The 21096-nt window shown below is 41.9% G+C and overlaps 1 protein-coding gene across 2 annotated transcripts in view; it reads right to left on the bottom strand.

Annotated features, from left to right (window-relative positions):
* LOC126299294 (uncharacterized) overlaps positions 1-21096 on the bottom strand; it is a 483067-nt gene that overhangs the window by 118752 nt on the left and 343219 nt on the right. For both annotated transcript variants that reach the window (XM_049991089.1, XM_049991090.1), the window contains exons 20-21: positions 4626-4750; positions 224-481 (exon numbers count right to left, since the gene is read on the bottom strand). In XM_049991089.1, the coding sequence (XP_049847046.1) occupies positions 224-481; positions 4626-4750 (383 nt within the window). The remainder of the gene's footprint in view (positions 1-223; positions 482-4625; positions 4751-21096) is intronic.

The raw sequence follows: 21096 nt of genomic DNA, 5'->3' as shown, positions 1-21096 counted from the left end.
AGATTAATGTTAGCAGAGTATTTCCTTAAACAGATGGCCCATTTCAAAGCAATAGTTTGTTTAAGGCAGTAAGCAATCTACAAACCATCATTGTTAAATGTATTCATTTATTTTTAACTGCAGCTCAAGTGTTTCTTACATACTTGTAAATTACTTTGCATGAGAATAGCTCTCAGTACAGGAATGCAACATACAGAAATGAGAGTTATAGTCTGATACTAACCATTACTGCAGGTTCCATGCTCACTATAGTAAAAGTCTCTGTCCATCAGTAATGATGAGCGATCAGCTGCAAAAGTGTCATCAGAACTCAAGAAACAATCCCGACGAACCACATGGTAGTTAAATGATCTGCAGTTGAAATCCTGTTCTTGATTGCATAAGTGTTTGCATTCTGGAGCGTCATAAATCTGTGGGATATACCTGTCGGTGTATGGAAGGAATCTTCCAGGGTAATCTGTGTAGTCACAGCTTGGTGGCTCTGAAATCAGATATCATTATTAAATAAATATGTTTCAGTGCGTTTTTAGTTTATTAACAAAGAATAGGTGTGAACTGGTAATTTTCTATTATATAGTACCATTTTAATATATTATTAACAGAAAGAAAGATACAGTTAACTCTTAACGTATGTTATACATTGAGGTGACAAAAGTCATGGGAGACCTCCACATATCATGTTGGACTTCCTTTTGCCACGCATAGTGCAGTAACTTGTGTGACATGGACCCAACAAGTTGTTGCAAGTCCTCTGCAGAAATATTGAACCATACTGCCTCTACAGCTGTCCATAAAAGTGAAAGTGTTGCTGCTGCAGGATTTTGTACACGAACTGACCTCTTCATTATGTCTCTCAAATGTTCAATGGGGTTTGTGACAGGTGATCTGGGAAACCAGATCATTAATTCGAATTGTCCAGAATGTTCTTCAAACCAATTGCGAACAATCATGGTCAGGTGACATGGCGCACAGTCATCTGTAAAAATTCCATCGTTGTCTGGGAACGTTAAGTTCACAAATGGCTGCAAATGTTCTCCAAGTAGCCAAACATAACCATTTCCAGTCCATAATTGGTTCAGTTGTATCAGAGGACCCAGTCCATTCCATGTCAACACAGCCCACACCATTATGGAGCCACTACCAGCTTGCACAGTGCCTTATTGACAACTTGGGTTCATGGCTTCATCAGGCATGTGACACACACAAACCGTGCCTTCAGCTCTTACCAACTGAAATTGGAGCTCATCTGACCAGGCCATGGTTTTCCAGTCATCTAGGGTCCAACTGATATGGCCGTGTGCCCAGGAGAGGTGCTGCACGCAATTTCGTGCTGCTACCAAAGGCACTCATGTTGGTCATCCACTGCCATAGCGAAATTTCACTACACTGTCTTAACAGATACATTTGCCGTACATCCTGCATTCATTTTTTGTGGTTATTTCATGCAGTGTTACTTGTCTGTTAGCACAGACAAATCTATGCAAACACAACTGCTCTCAGTCATGAAGTGAAGGCCATTTGCCACTGTGTTGTCTGTGGTGAGAGGTAATGGCTGAAATTTGGTATTCTCGGCACACTCTTGACACTGTTTATCTTGGAATATTGAATTCCCTAATGGATTCCAAATGGAATGTCCCATGTGTCTAGCTCCAACTACTGTTCTGCTTACAAGGTCTGTTAATTTCCACTGTATGCCCATAATAATGCCAGCAACCTTTTCACATGAATCACATGAGTTTAAATGATGGCTACCATGAATGTAGTGCCCTTTTTACCTTGTGTATGTCATACTACCACCATGTGTATAGGTATACATCTCATGATTTTTGTCAATTCAGTGTAAAATGAACATATAAAATCAATATCAAGGAAGGCAAATGAAAGACTTTGATTTGGTGGATGGTAGACCTGGATTTGGTGGAACGGTTCCAGGAAGGTGCAGTACATATATGAAGGAAATCACATACCAGTGACAGAGTACTGCTCCAGCATTTGAAGTCCTTATCAAGTAGGCATGGCAACAGACATTGAATAAATTCACTGATGAGATGTTATGAATGTAACAGGTTGATATAGCCCATATGAAAATGCTTGGGAAACTTAATGGAAATCCTTGAAAGAAACGTGTCATGGTTTTTGCAAAATCCTGTTGGGATACTTTAGAGAACCAGTATCTGAGGAAGACTATGTGACAATTCTACTGTATTGTATATCTCATATAGAGATAACAAGAATACATACTCTTATTCTTCTTTAACTTTTATCTTTATCCTATTCCTACACAGGGATGGTATGGTTATTATCGACTTTTGAATTGCTAATATGTTAGAGGGTGGTTGGATGCTCTACTTGTTGCCCCTGACAGAATTTGTGAACCCCCAACTGTTTGCGTGTAGTGATCAGTGAGAAAGAGTATGAAAATTTTATAAATGTTGGTGAATTGTGTAACTCAGATGGGATGTGGGTACCAGCCTGGTGTTCACTTTGTCAGATGGGGGAAACTGCTTATAAACCACATCCAGGTTGATTAGCACACCAAACATCATCATCATCATCATCATCCCTCCACATAGCCTACTCATTAGAGATTAGATTACATTAGATTCAATTTTTGTTCAACAGACCCAAAAAATGGGATGATACTCACAGAACATGTCAGAAAGTATAACATAAAAATGTAAAACATTTGAATATAATACTTTCTACCCTGATCATGTGTTAGGAGATTGTTGAAATAGGTGAATACAATGCGGTAAACTGTAACAGCTAATATTTAGAGAAGTAACATGCTTCCAGAATGAAGCATTGTTATGCACTACTAATAAATTTACCATACACAAAATACCTAATCTTGCCTGTTGTGGCCAAGTGTTGTCAAACTGAAATCTAACAGTCACTTTTACTTAAGCTGGCTCAACAGTCTCTGTTAAGATATTCGTCTATAGAGTAGAAGGAGTTGCCTATTAAAAAGTCTTTCAATCTCTATTAAACTGTGCATTATCTGAAACCAAGTTTTTAATGGTTGCCGGCAATTTATTGAAAATGTGTGTTCCTGAGTGTTGGGCTCCTTTTTGGACCAAGGTAAGTGATTTTAGGTCTTTATGTAGATTGTTCTTATTCCTATGTATCGAGCTATTGTTTGGAAATAGAGATATATTACTTGCAACAGTCCGCCCTGGTAGCTGAGTGGTCAATGTGACAGAATGTCAATCCTAAGGGCCTGGGTTCAATTCCTGGCTGGGTTGGAGACTTTCTCTGCTCAGGGACTGGGTGTTGTGTTGTCCTAATCACACCATTTCATCACCATCAGTGTGCAAGTCACCAAAGTGGCATCAAATCAAAAGACTTCCACCAGGCAAACAGTCTACCTGATGGGAGGCCCTAGTCACATGACATTTACATTTACTTCCAACAAATTTCATTAAGGAATAAATATACTGAGAAGCACTCATTAGAATACAAAGTTCCTTGAACAGGTTCCTACATAATGTTACTGAATTTACACCACAAATGATTCTTATCAAATGCTTTTGCACCCTAAAAACTTTTGCTTGGTTTGATGCGTTACCCCAGAATATGATTCCATATGACATAATAGAATGAAACTAAGCAAAGTATACAAGTTCTTTTATATTCAATATCTCCTACATCTGATGTCATTCTCACTGCAAATACATACTTGTTTAGGCACTTAAGCAATTCTGTGGTATGCCCTTCACAACTGAATTTATTATCAAGTTGTAATTCCAGAAATTTAACACTGCCAATCTCTTTGATCTGCATGTCTTCATATGTTACACACATGCTGGAAGGAAATCTCTTACAGCTTCAGAACTGCATATAGTGGGTCTTCCCAAAGTTTAATGACAGTGAATTACCTTTAAATCATTTATTAATGTCAGTGAAAATTTGATTAGCAGCTGTTTCTAAATCTGTGCTTGGCTTGCTACTTATTGTAATGTTTGTATTAAGTCAAGTACAGATTTAAAAATAGCTGCTAATCAAATTTTTACTGACATTAATAAATGGTTTAAAACTAATAGCATCAAGGAGGCCTCTGGGTACAATGTACCATCCTGATATATGGAATGTCATCAACAGTGCCACATGCCCTCACTCTATGATATGCAATGGAGAGATTTGGAATTTAATCCACGACACCAGAGGGAAGTCTGGTTGCCACACTACTACCTCCCCTCAGCTTGTCAGCTAAATACTGGTGGTGAAAATTTCTTCCACCACCAGGACTCTGGCTAACTACAAGTTGAGTGCCACCACATATGCATGCAGTAGAACACTGATCAACTTCTCTGAACACAACTCCATACATTTCTCTCCATACCTTCTCCTTTATTATTATTTTTTTTAACAAAATAATTTTCGCCTGAAAATTTTGAAATTAAGTATAGGTGATTATATTTGCTACTGCATATAATACTATTAAAAGATATTTGCCTGCATTTGTTTTGCTTAAAAGATTTCATTTTTTTATTTTAATGAACTTTGTCAACAAGAAAATAGATAAGAAAATTTTAACAATAAGTACCATATTTAATTGTTTATTAACTGTAATAATAAAAAAACTGAAAATATCATTATTGGGCAACTGCACACTTCAGACTTACTTGGAGCACATTCATTTTCCATGTAGTCCACATCAGCAGAAACTCTTCGAAAATGCTGTGGAGTTGTTCTCCTAGTTTCAGGGGTGAGTTTGCACAGTCTCTCTCTTCCATAGTAAGTTGCTGACCTAAAAAATTAAATACCTACATAAATATCAGAAAAGAAAAACCAATGAAGATAGTAAACTTGCTGAGACAAGACATGCAACACATGCAGTATGACAGTTCGTAACTGACAAAATAGAGCCCATTGCAGAATTTTCTATTTATGCAGTAAATATACAGTAAATGTACTACATAATAATTTAATTATCTTTTTTCTTCTTCTTTTTTTCTGGCATTAATACCATATTTTCTTAGGGTCAGAGTGTCAATTATTGCATTTGCCAAAGATGGTGGTAGCCCCCCACCCCCAGGTATGTAATTTGTGTACCCCCAAATGTCAGCATCTAGTGTTATTCCATGTGAACGTGTGTGAACATGTTCTAAATGTTTGTGAATTATGTAACTGAAGATGGACTTGTCTACCAACACAATAAATAATTTATATTAATATATTACATTTAATTGTAAATAAAATAGAAAGAAACTTCCACATGGGAAAAATATATTAAAAACAAAGATTCCAAGACTTACCAAGCGGGAAAGTGCCGGCAGACAGGCACATGAACAAAACACACAAACACACACACAGAATTACGAGCTTTCGCAACTGGCAGTTGCTTCGTCAGGAAAGAGGGAAGGAGAGGGAAAAATGAGAGGATGTGGGTTTTAAGGGAGAGGGTAAGGAGTCATTCCAATCCCGGGAGCGGAAAGACTTCCCTTGGGGGAAAAAAAGGACAGGTGTACACTCGCACACACACACACACACACACACATATCCATCCGCACATACACAGACACAAGCAGACATATTTAAAGGCAAAGAGTAAGGGCAGAGATGTCAGTCGAGGCGGAAGTACAGAGGCAAAGAAGTTGTTGAAAGACAGGTGAGGTATGAGCGGCGGCAACTTGAAATTAGCGGAGGTTGAGGCCTGGCGGATATCGAGAAGAGAGGATATACTGAAGGGCGAGTTCCCATCTCCGGAGTTCGGATAGGTTGGTGTTGATGGGAAGTATCCAGATAATTCGGACGGTGTAACACTGTGCCAAGATGTGCTGGCCGTGCATCAAGGCATGTTTAGCCACAGGGTGATCCTCATTACCAACAAACACTGTCTGCCTGTGTCCATTCATGCGAATGGACAGTTTGTTGCTGGTCATTCCCACATAGAAAGCGTCACAGTGCAGGCAGGTCAGTTGGTAAATCACGTGGGTGCTTTCACATGTGGCTCTCCCTTTGATCGTGTACACCTTCCGGGTTACAGGACTGGAGTAGGTGGTGGTGGGAGGGTGCATAGGACAGGTTTTACACCGGGGGCAGTTGCAAGGGTAGGAGCCAGAGGGTAGGGAAGGTGGTTTGGGGATTTCATAGGGATGAACCAAGAGGTTTTGAAGGTTAGGTGGATGGCGGAAAGACACTCTTGGTGGAGTGGGGAGGATTTCATGAAGGATGGATCTCATTTCGGGGCAGGATTTTAGGAAGTCGTATCCCTGCTGGAGAGCCACATTCAAGGTCTGATCCAGTCCCGGGAAGTATTCTGTCACAAGTGGGGCATTTTTGGGGTTCTTCTGTGAGAGGTTCTGGGTTTGAGGGGATGAGGAAGTGGCTCTGGTTATCTGCTTCTGTACCAGGTTGGGAGGGTAGTTGCGGGATGCGAAAGCTGTTTTCAGGTTGTTGGTGTAATGGTCGAGGGATTCAGGACTGGAGCAGATTCGTTTGCCACGAAGGCCTAGGCTGTAGGGAAGGGACCGTTTGATATGGAATGGGTGGCAGCTGTCATAATGGAGGTACTGTTGCTTGTTGGTGGGTTTGATGTGGACGGATGTGTGCAGCTGGCCATTGGACAGATGGAGGTCAACGTCTAGGAAAGTGGCATGGGATTTGGAGTAGGACCAGGTGAATCTGATGGAACCAAAGGAGTTGAGGTTGGAGAGGAAATTCTGGAGTTGTTCTTCACTGTGAGTCCAGATCATGAAGATGTCATCAATAAATCTGTACCAAACTTTGGGTTGGCAGGCTTGGGTAACCAAGAAGGCTTCCTCTAAGCGACCCATAAATAGGTTGGCATACGAGGGGGCCATCCTGGTACCCATGGCTGTTCCCTTTAATTGTTGGTATGTCTGGCCTTCAAAAGTGAAGAAGTTGTGGGTCAGGATGAAGCTGGCTAAGGTGACGAGGAAAGAGGTTTTAGGTAGGGTGGCAGGTGATCGGCGTGAAAGGAAGTGCTCCATTGCAGCGAGGCCCTGGACGTGCAGGATATTCGTGTATAGGGAAGTGGCATCAATGGTTACAAGGATGGTTTCCGGGGGTAACAGACTGGGTACGGATTCCAGGCGTTCGAGAAAGTGGTTGGTGTCTTTGATGAAGGATGGGAGACTGCATGTAATGGGTTGAAGGTGTTGATCTACGTAGGCAGAGATACGTTCTGTGGGGGCTTGGTAACCAGCTACAATGGGGCGGCCAGGATGTTTGGGTTTGTGAATTTTAGGAAGTAGGTAGAAGGTAGGAGTGCGAGGTGTCGGTGGGGTGAGGAGTTTGATGGAGTCAGGTGAAAGGTTTTGTAGGGGGCCTAAGGTTCTGAGGATTCCTTGAAGCTCTGCCTGGACATCAGGAATGGGATTACCTCGGCAAACTTTGTATGTAGAGTTGTCTGAAAGCTGACGCAGTCCCTCAGCCACATACTCCCGACGATCAAGTACCACGGTCGTGGAACCCTTGTCAGCCGGAAGAATGATGATGGATCGATCAGCTTTCAGATCACGGATAGCCTGGGATTCGGCTGTGGTGATGTTGGGAGTAGGATTAAGGTTTTTCAAGAAAGATTGAGAGGCAAGGCTGGAAGTGAGAAATTCCTGGAAGGTTTGGAGAGAGTGATTTTGAGGAAGAGGAGGTGGGTCCCTCTGTGATGGAGGACGGAACTGTTGCAGGCAGGGTTCAATTTGGATAGTGTCTTGGGGAGTTGGATCATTAGGAGTGGGATCAGGATTGTTTTTCTTCGTGGCAAAGTGATATTTCCAGCAGAGACTACGAGTGTAGGACAGTAAATCCTTGACAAGGGCAGTTTGGTTGAACCTGGGAGTGGGGCTGAAGGTGAGGCCTTTGGATAGGACAGAGGTTTCGGATTGGGAGAGGGGTTTGGAGGAAAGGTTAACTACTGAATTGGGGTGTTGTGGTTCCAGATTGTACCTCCATTATGACAACTGCCACCCATTCCATATCAAACGGTCCCTTCCCTACAGCCTAGGCCTTCGTGGCAAACGAATCTGCTCCAGTCCTGAATCCCTCGACCATTACACCAACAACCTGAAAACAGCTTTCGCATCCCGCAACTACCCTCCCAACCTGGTACAGAAGCAGATAACCAGAGCCACTTCCTCATCCCCTCAAACCCAGAACCTCTCACAGAAGACCCCAAAAGTGCCCCACTTGTGACAGAATACTTCCTGGGACTGGATCAGACCTTGAATGTGGCTCTCCAGCAGGGATACGACTTCCTAAAATCCTGCCCCGAAATGAGATCCATCCTTCATGAAATCCTCCCCACTCCACCAAGAGTGTCTTTCCGCCATCCACCTAACCTTCAAAACCTCTTGGTTCATCCCTATGAAATCCCCAAACCACCTTCCCTACCCTCTGGCTCCTACCCTTGCAACCGCCCCCGGTGTAAAACCTGTCCTATGCACCCTCCCACCACCACCTACTCCAGTCCTGTAACCCGGAAGGTGTACACGATCAAAGGGAGAGCCACATGTGAAAGCATCCACGTGATTTACCAACTGACCTGCCTGCACTGTGACGCTTTCTATGTGGGAATGACCAGCAACAAACTGTCCATTCGCATGAATGGACACAGGCAGACAGTGTTTGTTGGTAATGAGGATCACCCTGTGGCTAAACATGCCTTGATGCACGGCCAGCACATCTTGGCACAGTGTTACACCGTCCGAGTTATCTGGATACTTCCCATCAACACCAACCTATCCGAACTCCGGAGATGGGAACTCGCCCTTCAGTATATCCTCTCTTCTCGATATCCGCCAGGCCTCAACCTCCGCTAATTTCAAGTTGCCGCCGCTCATACCTCACCTGTCTTTCAACAACTTCTTTGCCTCTGTACTTCCGCCTCGACTGACATCTCTGCCCTTACTCTTTGCCTTTAAATATGTCTGCTTGTGTCTGTGTATGTGCGGATGGATATGTGTGTGTGTGTGTGTGTGTGTGCGAGTGTACACCTGTCCTTTTTTTCCCCCAAGGGAAGTCTTTCCGCTCCCGGGATTGGAATGACTCCTTACCCTCTCCCTTAAAACCCACATCCTCTCATTTTTCCCTCTCCTTCCCTCTTTCCTGACGAAGCAACTGCCAGTTGCGAAAGCTCGTAATTCTGTGTGTGTGTTTGTGTGTTTTGTTCATGTGCCTGTCTGCCGGCGCTTTCCCGCTTGGTAAGTCTTGGAATCTTTGTTTTTATTACATTTAATTGAATATATATACAAATAAGTTTATTTTATTAATATTAAATGATTATTTTAATACATATATCTACCTAGGATTATATCTACTTATGTTTTTAGCTTAAAATAAGTACACAGATACTTCAAAAGCCACCGCACAGTGCATGGCAGAGGATACCTGGTATCAGTACTTGTCATTTCCTTTCCTGTTCCATGCACAAATAGAGCGAGGGAAAAATGACTGTTTATATGCCTCCATATGAGCCATAATCTCTCATACCTTATGTTCAGGGTCCTCACATGCAGTGTATGTAGGCGGCAGTAGAAATGTTTGACAGTCAGCTTCAAATGCTGGTTCTCTAAATTTTCTCAATAGTGTTTCTTGGAAAGAATGTCACCTTCCCTATAGGGATACCCATTTGAGTTCCCTCAGCATCTCCATAACACTTATGGGTTGTTCAAACCTACCAGTAACAAATTTAGCATCCCACCTCTGAATTGCTTCAATGTCTTCCTTCAATCTGACCTGGTATGGATCCCAAACATTTGAGCAGTACTCAAGAATAGATAGCACCTCTTTTACAGGTGAACTACTCTTGCCTAAAGTTCTCCCAATAAATTTATGTCAACCATTCACTTTCCCTACCACAGTTCTCACATGCTCGTTCCACTTCATATCAATTTCAATGTTATGCCTAGATATTTAAATGACTTTACTGTGTCAATTGTAATTTTGTATCCGAACAGTACAGATTAGATTTTCCTATTCATCCATATTAACTTACATTTTTTCATATTTAGGACTAGCTGCCATTCATCACACCAACTGGAAATTTTGTCCAACTAGTCTTGCATCTTCCTACAGTCACTCAACTTCAACACCCTACTATACACCATGGCATCATCAGCAAACAATTTAGATTGCTGTCCACCCTGACCGTTAAATCATTTATGTATATAGAGAACAACAGTGGCCATATCACACTTTCCTGGGGCATTCCTGATGATACCCTTGTCTCTGATGAACACTTGCCATCAAGTACCACCATGGTATACACCTAGTCGGATGTGGAAAATGTCCTGAAAAACACATCCAGGCTGATTTGTACACCAGTTCTCAATGTTACTCCAACAGGTGTATTTGATCTGGAGCTGGCATGCCAATGTGAAAAGGTATTTGGAAGAGTCATTGCCACTGTGACATTATTGTAATTGTTATGTATTGACAGGGTAGTCAGATCTTTCTATTGAATGAATTGCCTTATATGTCAACAATACATGAAATTGCATTTAGTCTTAATTATTTATAAGCTACAGTTCAGCACATAATTTTACTTTGATCCATTCCAGTGTTTTATAAACAGATTTAAGTAACATCTGTCAGTTTTTACTTAAAACTGCAATTTGTTCATAAATTAAATAAATTTAGTTGCTCAGAACTGTAGCAACACTTTCAAGGAAATGGAAAATGATTACTGTTTACTGTGCTATCAACAATGTGAGCACAGGAGATAGATCTCAAACTCATATTGGAGTAAAGTAGGGAAGGATATTGGCCACATCATTTTTAAGGGGCCACCACATCGTTCATTTAAATCAATTAAGGGAACCATGATGAAGCCAAATCTGGGTGGTGATTTGCACCCTGCAACTGTCAATGGTGAACTGGACAGATACATGTTATTTCTACAACTGGCTACATGATGGGAGGTTACCAAGTGTCATAAGATATATTTGGCTAGAGCAATTATAAACACTCCTAGCTAAGCTAGTGGCAGCATTCATTTGGTGCTATACATTTAACTGGCACAATCTCTGTACCAGGTACTGGTCAAATGTGCAACTCAGCTGCTACAGCCTCATTGAGCAGTATGGCCGACTGAGTGAAACCACTAATCTATGAGCTATCAGCTAGCCCTGATAGTTCTGAACTTCAAAATGGATCTGCTGAGGTGTGGATGCCACACAGGTGACATCACATGATACTCCAGCCAATCTCTGAGAGACCTGGGTTCAACTTGGGGTGCCTACACATTCCTTTCAGACATCTTGGGCAGCAAACTACATTTTACAGCATAATTGTCTAATATTACTGCACTGACAAGCTGACACCTGACTTGCATCACTAAGGATCCACTGTTGCCAGCTACTGTTGTGGTGCAGCAACATTGCACTGCCTTGTCATATGTCTCAGTGCTTACTACCTGTGGACCAGCTCCTTGGCATCTTTTGCTGGAGTGCTGTTTGAAAGACAACTAAAAATAAAGAAGGTTTTTGTTGAGTAAGAACTCTTGACACCATGCTCACTGCAGAACTGAAGATCCCATCCCACAGCTTCCCCTCACATGGCACTGTATATATAAAACCGGCCATCCTGCAACACAGGTGTTCTTGTGTCCTACTAACACATGATACAGGGAAGACAGTGGGTTGAGAGCCATCTCCAATTTCATGCAGTGAGGAGCAAATGTAGAAAGACAAATTCGCACTGAAGGCAGGTTGATGACTTGGATCAGTGCCAGACGTTGTCACAAGGCACCTGCAAGATGTGTGGTTTCTGGGACTCGACAGGATGCTTTCAGCAGGAGACTCATGGTATTCAGGAGTCTGATTAACACTATTTATTAGCAATCTGGCTAACTACTACACTGAAGGCTAATCATAAATATTAGAAAAAGCAAAGGAGGCAACTGGTTGTACAACGGAAGTCAGTGTCTGAATCCATGGGTTGGGTGCTAACAGAAGTAGTGAACGCTAGCAACATTTTGAGTAGAAACTTTGTGCAGCACTCCAAGTAAGAAAAACAGACATGTTGGAGCTTATCAAGGCTGGCCACAAGTGACACATATTTGGAATCTGAGCAATCCTCTGAATACAAAAACATGGGCTCTTGAAGAATTGTGGTGGTGTGGTGGTGCACTATTTCTCCCTTCCTAGTTGACCCACCAGTCCACCAGCACTTAACAAGCTTCGGTCAATCTCATAAGTCGCTCTGCACCTCCAGGGCACATTTGGCCAACCATATGTAGACTCCCCCCCCCCCCCCCCCCCTTCCTACTTGGTAGGTAGGGGTGCTTCTGAACTTTACATTATCAAACCCCAAGTTTGGTAGCAACAGTGTTCAGCTGAAAGCTAAATGTCACTGCTGTGCCTATTATGGCCAGCAACATCAATGTTTTTTGTCATTTGGCTCCACCCTCAATCCTTTTGTGTGTGCGGACTGCTGCAGTAGTACTCTAACCTATGTAAACTCACTGACATTGCAGTTCTCAGGAGCAAGTATCAAGCTTGCTGTCTCTGCTAAGATGTTCCTTTTCATGGCCATCTTCTACTATGACACCTTACAACAGTATCTAGGTAATGGATGGAGTTACCAGTTAATTCTCTGAAGTGAGACTTCTCTCCTGGGACAGCTGCCCAGAACATTAGTAATTTGTAGGGCTTTAGTGCTACTGTTTGTCTCTGGTAACCTAAATGTTACTACTTTTGTCCACTCTCTGCATTGTATCTCTGACTTCCTATCTAGAAGTAGCCTTGATGGCTCCCAACAGCCTTAAGGATAACAACATACAAGTCATTACGTAGTCAATATATGACAGTGCTGTCCCGCTATAACAATAGTGTCAAATGTGGGGATGCACTATAGGCACAGTGAGTGGGGCATTACCTTATGAACTGGCAGCATATAGTTCAAAAGTTCAGAAGAGTACATGGCTATTGCCTTATGAGGTAGTTTATAGACAGAAGGTGCAATCACCATTTAAGACATTAAAACCTAGAGTGGGCGGAAAACAGCGGAGCAGTGCAGAATTCTGCAAAAACCTGTAGACAGTATGTTGCCAAGTGCAAAAAGAGACTATGACAGCCCTCGAGCGACAGGAGCGAATGATACAACTGACTGCCAAGTTACTTAAGTAACATGTAGGGCAATATATGATGTTGACTAGCCTTTACAACCAGAAGGGAAAAACTTAAAATTTTATTCTCATTACCAATTGTTGTAACAAAGTCATTGAGATAACCTCACTGGTAAAAGTGAAGTTACAAGTCACTACTCTTACAACAGTCATACATGTTGGACATATTCAACCTTTTCAGGGAATGCCTGATGGTTTACCACTATTACCAGTGTCATCCCCAAATACAAAGGGAAGGGGTAAGAAATAAAAAGTGTCATTACAAACTAAGATCAAGAGATGGACCAACAAAAAGAAGGGACGACTGGAGTAGCAGGTGCTGATGGTAAATACAAATGCTGTTTGGTACACCCGTATGCAGTGAAATAAGACTTTTAAAAAATTTGCACACCACTGAACAAGTGAGATATATATGCTGAGTGAGAAGAATTGTGTTGATGACAGCAGAAAAGCTGTGCCATTGTCAGAGGGAGCAGGTTACAGAACCCCAAAGCAAGACCTCACTGGGTGTACTCTGTGCATGACTCATATCATAACTATAACCACCTGCTGTAAGCAAGGATGCCCAAGGGGAACAGGACAATTGGAATGAAAGAGCAGCAGCACACAGCTAAATGGGATTTAATTTGTCATCTCAGGACAGACTTTTCAACTTCCAATGACAATAACAGGGACTATGGATCTGAACATAATGTATCCTGTGCTGTATTTACACAATAATCCTTTTGAAATACCATCAGCAAAGAACCTAACTTACCTGAACACTACCCTCAATTCCACCACACTTAGTTCCCTCTACAAGCTGTTAGCACCACAGAATGGGTGCATTAGCACAGAAAAGTTGTTCTAGAGTATTTAGCAATACCACCACAAGCACCAGCGCTGAGTCACTGTAATGGAGATCTCGGCCTTGAAGTTTCCTTAATACTGGTCATCATTCGTGTCGCCTCTGTCCATCATCCTCAGCTCAACTGATCTTCCTGTCCATACCTACCAACCCAATGGATTGACCACAATGTTTGACCAAAGTGAGGGAAAATTTGGCTGTAGCAGTCACCATACACCATTTGATGGAGTGGTATACACAATTTGATGAAGTGTGTACGGAAGAAGAACAGACAATGTTTAAAGTGCCAATAACAGTGTGTGTGAGAGAGAGTGCTAAACAGGGTCAGGGAGAAAATGTAGACACAGTAGTACCATGTTGTTTTAATAGTTCATAGTTTCAACAGCAGCCTGGAATTCATGTGGCTCAATTCTTCTAAGGAAGGAGAAAATGTGGCAGCGTCAGCTTCAGGCAGGCCTTCGCAACCAGCCAAAGAATATGTGGGCCAGCCACTGATGTAATTCTGCAGCTAGATACTCAGTAGTGAGCTGAATTTCTACATGCTATACCACTGCATGGAATTTCTACAACTGGCAATGTAACATGAGGCACCTCCTGTCATAACACTCCTGACTGGAGCAACTTAAATACTCCAAGTTAGTAGCAGAATTCATTTGGCACAACTCATTCAATTGGTACAGTGTACACACCAGTCATCTGTCAAATGTGTAGCTAAGCTACTACAGCAACATCAAGCAGCATCACTGACAAGGTGAAGGTACTGATCTGTGAGCTAACTCTGAGGATTCTGGCCATTATGTGAGTGCTATCACCTGACATTCCAGTCAGTCTCTGAGGGTCATGGGTTCAACTTCATGTGATTGAATGCTCCTGTCAGATGCCTCAGGCCACTAGTGATGCTCACCAGTCCAGTCATCTAATGCCATTGCACCGTTGAGCTGACACCTGACTTGTATCAGAAAGGACCCATCTGTCACCAGCCACTGTTGAGCTGTGTTAACACTCCACTACCTCAATATATGTCATTTGCAGCTTACTAACCTGTCTCCTTGCCTTCCTTCATCAGAATGCTGTACAAGAGACAACAAACAATAAAGAATGTTTCTGTCGAGTAGACATTTTCAATGCTGGGCCTGCTGTGCTGCTGGAGGTCCCACCTCAAAGCATCCCACATGTGCCACTCTGAAGTCATAAATGGCCATCCTGCAAGTCTGGTGTGAACCAGCTGTAATAATACAGGCATATTTGTCTGTTGAACACTCTGGGAAAATACAGGAAAAACTCTTATGTGACTAGCTACTGGTGAAAAGAGAACTAATAAATCTTAATCAAACACAGTATGGTTTCAGAAAGGGAAATTTGATAAACAGTGCTGTAACTCAGGTGAATGCAACCAGTGATAAATGTTATGACAAATATTCCATAGCCATCATGACAGATGTCACCAGAATATCAAATACTTTTTGGTGGTCACCTTAGTTTGTGAGATTTTGGCAGCTGAAGTTGCCCAAATGTTTGTATAACTCCTTCAGAGGCAACTGTCCTAGTAGAGTAGTGACAGGATCACCTCCTGATATATAATCTCAAAGTAAGTGCCCCAGGACAAGAAGAGTAACTATTGTGAGTTATGAATTTTTTACAGTATCATCCCACAAAGAGGAAAGCATAGATTGTGGTCAGTGGGTAAGTAGTGCCACTCAGATAAACCATAACCTGTTAAACCACTCCTGTATCAGTGTTCCTACTAGTGGAGGTAAAACAGTTCAAGTTTATCAGGAGATGTTCAGCTAGCAAAATATAGTAACAATAAAAAATACCAGTAACAAAAACTGTGTGTGTTCCATCCAAATATGCATTATTTTGTCAAAAACTACCATTATGTGGCTGTAATACTATAAGGTTTGTAATTGAAAAAGGAACCAGATACAAGAATGATATAAAAACGTTTATTTGAATCAAACCATGGCAAGTTACATATTTCTTACAAATCCATCTTCAGAATGTTGTTATAAGTTTCCTTGTTTTCTTGTTGAAGCCTTTTTTTGTATTTGTTATTGGTTTTCTGCAGTGATGTATGGTTCTGTGTGATGAAATCACCCTATGTTTTTGTCACGAATTTTAAAATCAACACATCTGTGGATGTGCAATGTGTGAGTGCTGTTCAATCCATGGAAAACACATAAGGCATCAACATTCTCTGTTTAATGGCAGCAAAATTGTGTGTGCTGCTGTTCAACAAAGAATGGTGTCGTGTCAAAAGTTTTCGGGTGAATTTAATAGCACTCATACAGTGCACGCCCAAAAATGTGTTGATTTCAAAATTCACAATGAAAACACAGGGCTATTTCCTCGTGCAGAATCATACAGCAAACCAAAAACAAATACAAAATGAGGTCCCATAGGGAAGTAAGGAAACCTGTGACAACCATCTGAAGATGGATTTGTATGTAATCTGAAGCTGTGTTTTTAAACCATACTTGTGGCTGGTTGCAGTTTTGACAATTTTAAACTTGGTGGGTATGTGTTAGCAACAAGTTAAGGAGGAAGTTGGAACTGCAATTTATATGGAGAGATTGCTACTCACCATGAAGATGATCCATTGAGCTGCAGACAGGCACAACGAAAAGACTGTTAGCCTTCTTCAATCAAAGAAAGCACACACAAACTTACACAAGCAAGCACACTTCATGTACCAATGACCGCTATCACTGGCAGCTCTGACTGGAATGTAACTGTCATGTGAATAGCAATCTGAAGTGGGGAAGGGAAAGGGGAGGGATAGGAGGGTATTGATGGCCTCCAACTAAAGCCAACCTAATCCCAACACTGAACCCTGCCTCTCCCAGTTCACACCACCACACCCCTATGATACCCTGCACACACACAGCTTCTACATGCTACCCAAAATCCAACCCAACAATATGGCTGCCCCATTGTGGCTGGTTATTGTGCCCCCACTGAAAGAATTTTGGCCCTCACTGACCATCATCTCCAGCATATTGCCCATAATCTAGCCTCCCATGTCAAAGATACCGATCTCTTCCTTCACTGACTCTTCAGCACCCCCACCCCTTTACCTCCTGGATCCCTACTTGTCATGGTTTATACCACTTCCCTATACACAAAAATCCCTCGTACCCACAGTCTTACTCCTATTGAACATTAAGTTTCCCAATGCCCGTCAAACTCCAAACCCACTACCTCAATACTACTACTTTGAAGGGAAATGTACAAACAAATATGTGGCACAGCCCTGGACATCTGCATGGCATCCTAGTATGCCAACCAGTTTATGGTCAATCTAGAAGAGCCCTTCTCAGCCTCCCAAAATGCCAGACCCATAGTCTTGTTCAGGTTCACTGATGATATCTTCGTGATAAGGATGCAGATCCAAGATATCGTATCTTCATTCCTTCACAATCTCAACACCTTCTACCACATCCACTTCACCTGGTCCTCCTCAACCCAGCATGCTGCCTTCCTAGATGTTGGCCTCCTCCTCTCTGATGGCCCCACCCACACTTCTGTCCACATTAAACACACCAAGCACAAACAGTACCTGCATTTTGACAGCTGCTATTCCTTCCACACAAAAAAAAACCCCTCCCATACATCTTGGCCACATAGAGATGGTGTATCTGCAGTGACAAGAACTCTTTTGCCCAGTACACTCAGAGTCTCACACCCAGGTCTTCTTCCACTTACTACAGATGTCCTGTGCCATTTTTCCTCACACCCCCAAGTCTCCCACCACCCCCAAGCGCCAGCCACAAAGGAGTGCACCCTTCATCACCCAATACCACCCAGGACTGGAATAACTGAACCATATTCTTCACCAACCTCCACAACATCCCATTCCTATGCCACTACCATTCCCAACCCTCACCACAAGGATCATATCCCTGTGGAAGACCTGCCCAATCCACCTACTCAGTACTTTCTATTCCAGACATGTAACAGGCTTATCCTACCCCATCAGAGGCTGGGTCACCTGCAGTAGCAGCCATGTCATATACCAGCTCTGTTCCAATCACTACACAGCTTTTTATATTGGTATGACTACCAACCATGTGTCCACCTGGATGAATGGCCACTGCCAAACTGTGTCCAAGAGCAACATAGTCCATCCTGTGGCACAACATGCAGCTGAACATAGCATGCTTGATTTCAATGGCTGATTCAGTAGCTCCTTATCCTTATAACACATTCTCTGCTCCTTAAATTATGCCTGCCTCAACCTATGGTAACATACTGTACTCACACTCCCCACCCAACAGTTTCCACCCCTCTGTCCTGTCACCTATTCCCTATTCTCATCTCCCACCATAATTGCATGCCGCCCACTATCTATGCACCCACTCATCTTTTCCTGCTCCTCTTTTTTTTCCTATTTCATGCCATCCCCCCACCCCCCGCCACCTCCCAATGCTCTACCTGTTGGCAGTCTAGTCCTTGCACATGCTGCCAGAAAGTACTCTTCTCACGATCCACATATACACTGCTATCCCAATGCTGTACCTGTTGGCAGTCTAGTCCTTGCACACGTTGCCAGAAAGTACTCTTCTCACGATCCACGTATACACTGCTATCCCTTCCCCACCCCCTCTGGATTGCTACTTTCATTCTATGTGACACTTGCATTAGGGTTTGAGCTGCCAGAGACGACGGTCATGTGCATGTGAGGTGTACTTGAATGAATGAATGTTCATACATTTCATTTTCTTTTTCTGATGAAGGCTGTGGCCGAAAGCTAGCATGTAAGTGTCTTTTAGTTGCATTTGTCTGCAACTTAACATGTCATCTTTATGGCAAGTGGCAATCTATCTTTTCTTACATTTTTATAGTCCACACTATTATTTACTATTTATTGCAAATGGTCTGCATGTGACCAAATGTTTATAATATTCTTTTTATTAATTTTATTGCAATAATTTATTAGTTTAGCATGGATTATTTAGCTTGGGGATTCTGCTACCATTGTTTTAACACACTTAACACAACATTATTGCATTCTAATAATGTTATATTTCTGTCTGAATTGTAAGTGTTAACTGTAGGAGCACTTTCAGTTTACTTGAGATTACTTTAACAGTCTACATCTACATTTACGTAATTACTCTGCTATTCACAATAAAGTACCTGGCAGAGGGTTCAATGAACCACCTTCCAGCTGTCTCTCTACTGTTCCACTCTCGAATGACACACAGGAAAAACGAGCACTTAAATTTTTCTGTGCGCGCCCTGATTTCTCTTATTTTATCGTGATGATCATTTCTCCCTATGTAGGTGGGTGCCAACAGAATGTTTTCACAATCAGAGGAGAAAACTGGTGATTGAAATTTCATAAGAAGACCCCGTCACAACGAAAAATGCCTTTGTTTTAATGACTGCCACTCCAATTCACGTATCATGTTTGTGACACTATCTCTCCTATTTCGAAATAATACAAAACGAGCTGCCCTTCTTTGTACTTTTTTGATGTCATCCGTCAGTCCCAACTGATGGGGATCCCACACCACACAGCAATACTCCAGAGTAGGGCGGACAAGCCTGATGTAAGCAGTCTCTTTAGTAGACCTGTTGCACCTTCTAAGTGTTCTGCCAATGAATCGCAATCTTTGGTTTGCTCTACCCACAATATTATCTATGTGATCGTTCCAATTTAAGTTATTTGTAATTGTAATCCTGAAGTATTTAGTTGAATTTACAGCCTTCAGATTTGTGTGACTTATTGCATAACTGAAATTTAGCTGATTTCTTTTAGTACTCATGTAAATAACTCACACTTTTCCTAATTCAGGGTCAATTGCCACTTTTTGCACCATACAGATATCTTATCTAAATCATTTTACAAGTCATTTTGATCATCTGATGACTCTACAAGAGGGTAAATGACAGCATCATCTGCAAACAATCTAAGACGGCTTCTCAGATTGTCTCCTGTGTCATTAATATAGATCAGGAACAATTATTCAACAAAATTCTCTGGGTCATTTACCATCCATTTCAGACATTAGAATAAAACCCTGTTATTAATTATTAATTTATCATTTATTTAATATTTCTGATTATGTGCCAATTTGCAATTCTAGCCAATGCATAGACTATTTGACTGCAAGAGTATAGGTCCAACTCACTATGTGCAGTGAGATTAGCTGCAGGGAATGGAAGCAGACATGTATGGCTCAATCCTACAACATTATTGACCCATCCTTTTTTAAATAGAGACATGAACAGCCCAGTTACCTAGGTATATCTATGTGGAGGTAAAGTCACATGCTGCTGCTGCTGCTGCTCATGCTGCTACTCTGAGAAGCTGCTCTAACCCCAGCGACTGGTGCAATACTAATGGAATACACACAATAGCTACATCGTTCTCGGGCTTCTCTTGCATTTTTCCCACTTCTGTTGTCAGTTTATGGCAAAGGGCTTGCTGAATCTGCCACTAATTGTAGCAGTTCTTATGAAAAGCTGTCATCAAGTGTTCTAGTTCTCTGTGAGACTCCCCATGTCCAAGAGGATACAAGTCACTTGTAAATATATTCCTCTGTGCAGAATTATGGTAGCTGCCTGCAACTTCTTGCAGTATATATTGCAGCCTCTTGTATGATCTGCTCTCCTTTCTACCTAGATATCCAGTAACAGGAGAGTCCATCCCCATCAACTTCCATGGCAGCAAAACAAACTTGACAAGCTGTGCCACCAAAGAAGCTATTTGCTCAGTAACTTTTCACTCATTAGCAAATGCCATGACAAATGTGTTGCGCCAAACTATGTCACAGGAAACTGCCAGCCTATCCTTGCTGCAGAAAAGTGTGCACTTCACTCACTAGAATCTATATGCAACTACCAAATAACTATTCAGGCTACATCTACAGCTGTTGAACCTGTTTAGTCCCCATACATGGGAATGGACAGACAGTGGCACCTTGGTCACTGTAGATTCCATTTCATGTCAAAGAAAAGTGTTATGACAAACACAACATTTATTAATGGAAGGTTATTTTATATCATCTGCTGTATACAATCAAATACATACAATGTTAATAAAATTAGATGACAAGAAATGGGAGGCATTTTTGTTTCTAGATCTGTCACCTACCTTCAACGCAGTTTCTCATGAACAACAGCTACTTAATAAACTGGAAACTTATTGTAT

This window comes from Schistocerca gregaria, chromosome X (assembly GCF_023897955.1).
Source record: "Schistocerca gregaria isolate iqSchGreg1 chromosome X, iqSchGreg1.2, whole genome shotgun sequence".
In the NCBI taxonomy this organism is placed as follows: domain Eukaryota; kingdom Metazoa; phylum Arthropoda; class Insecta; order Orthoptera; family Acrididae; genus Schistocerca; species Schistocerca gregaria.
The sequence above is the reverse complement of the archived record's forward strand: the minus strand, read 5'-3'. Positions and strand labels throughout refer to the sequence as shown.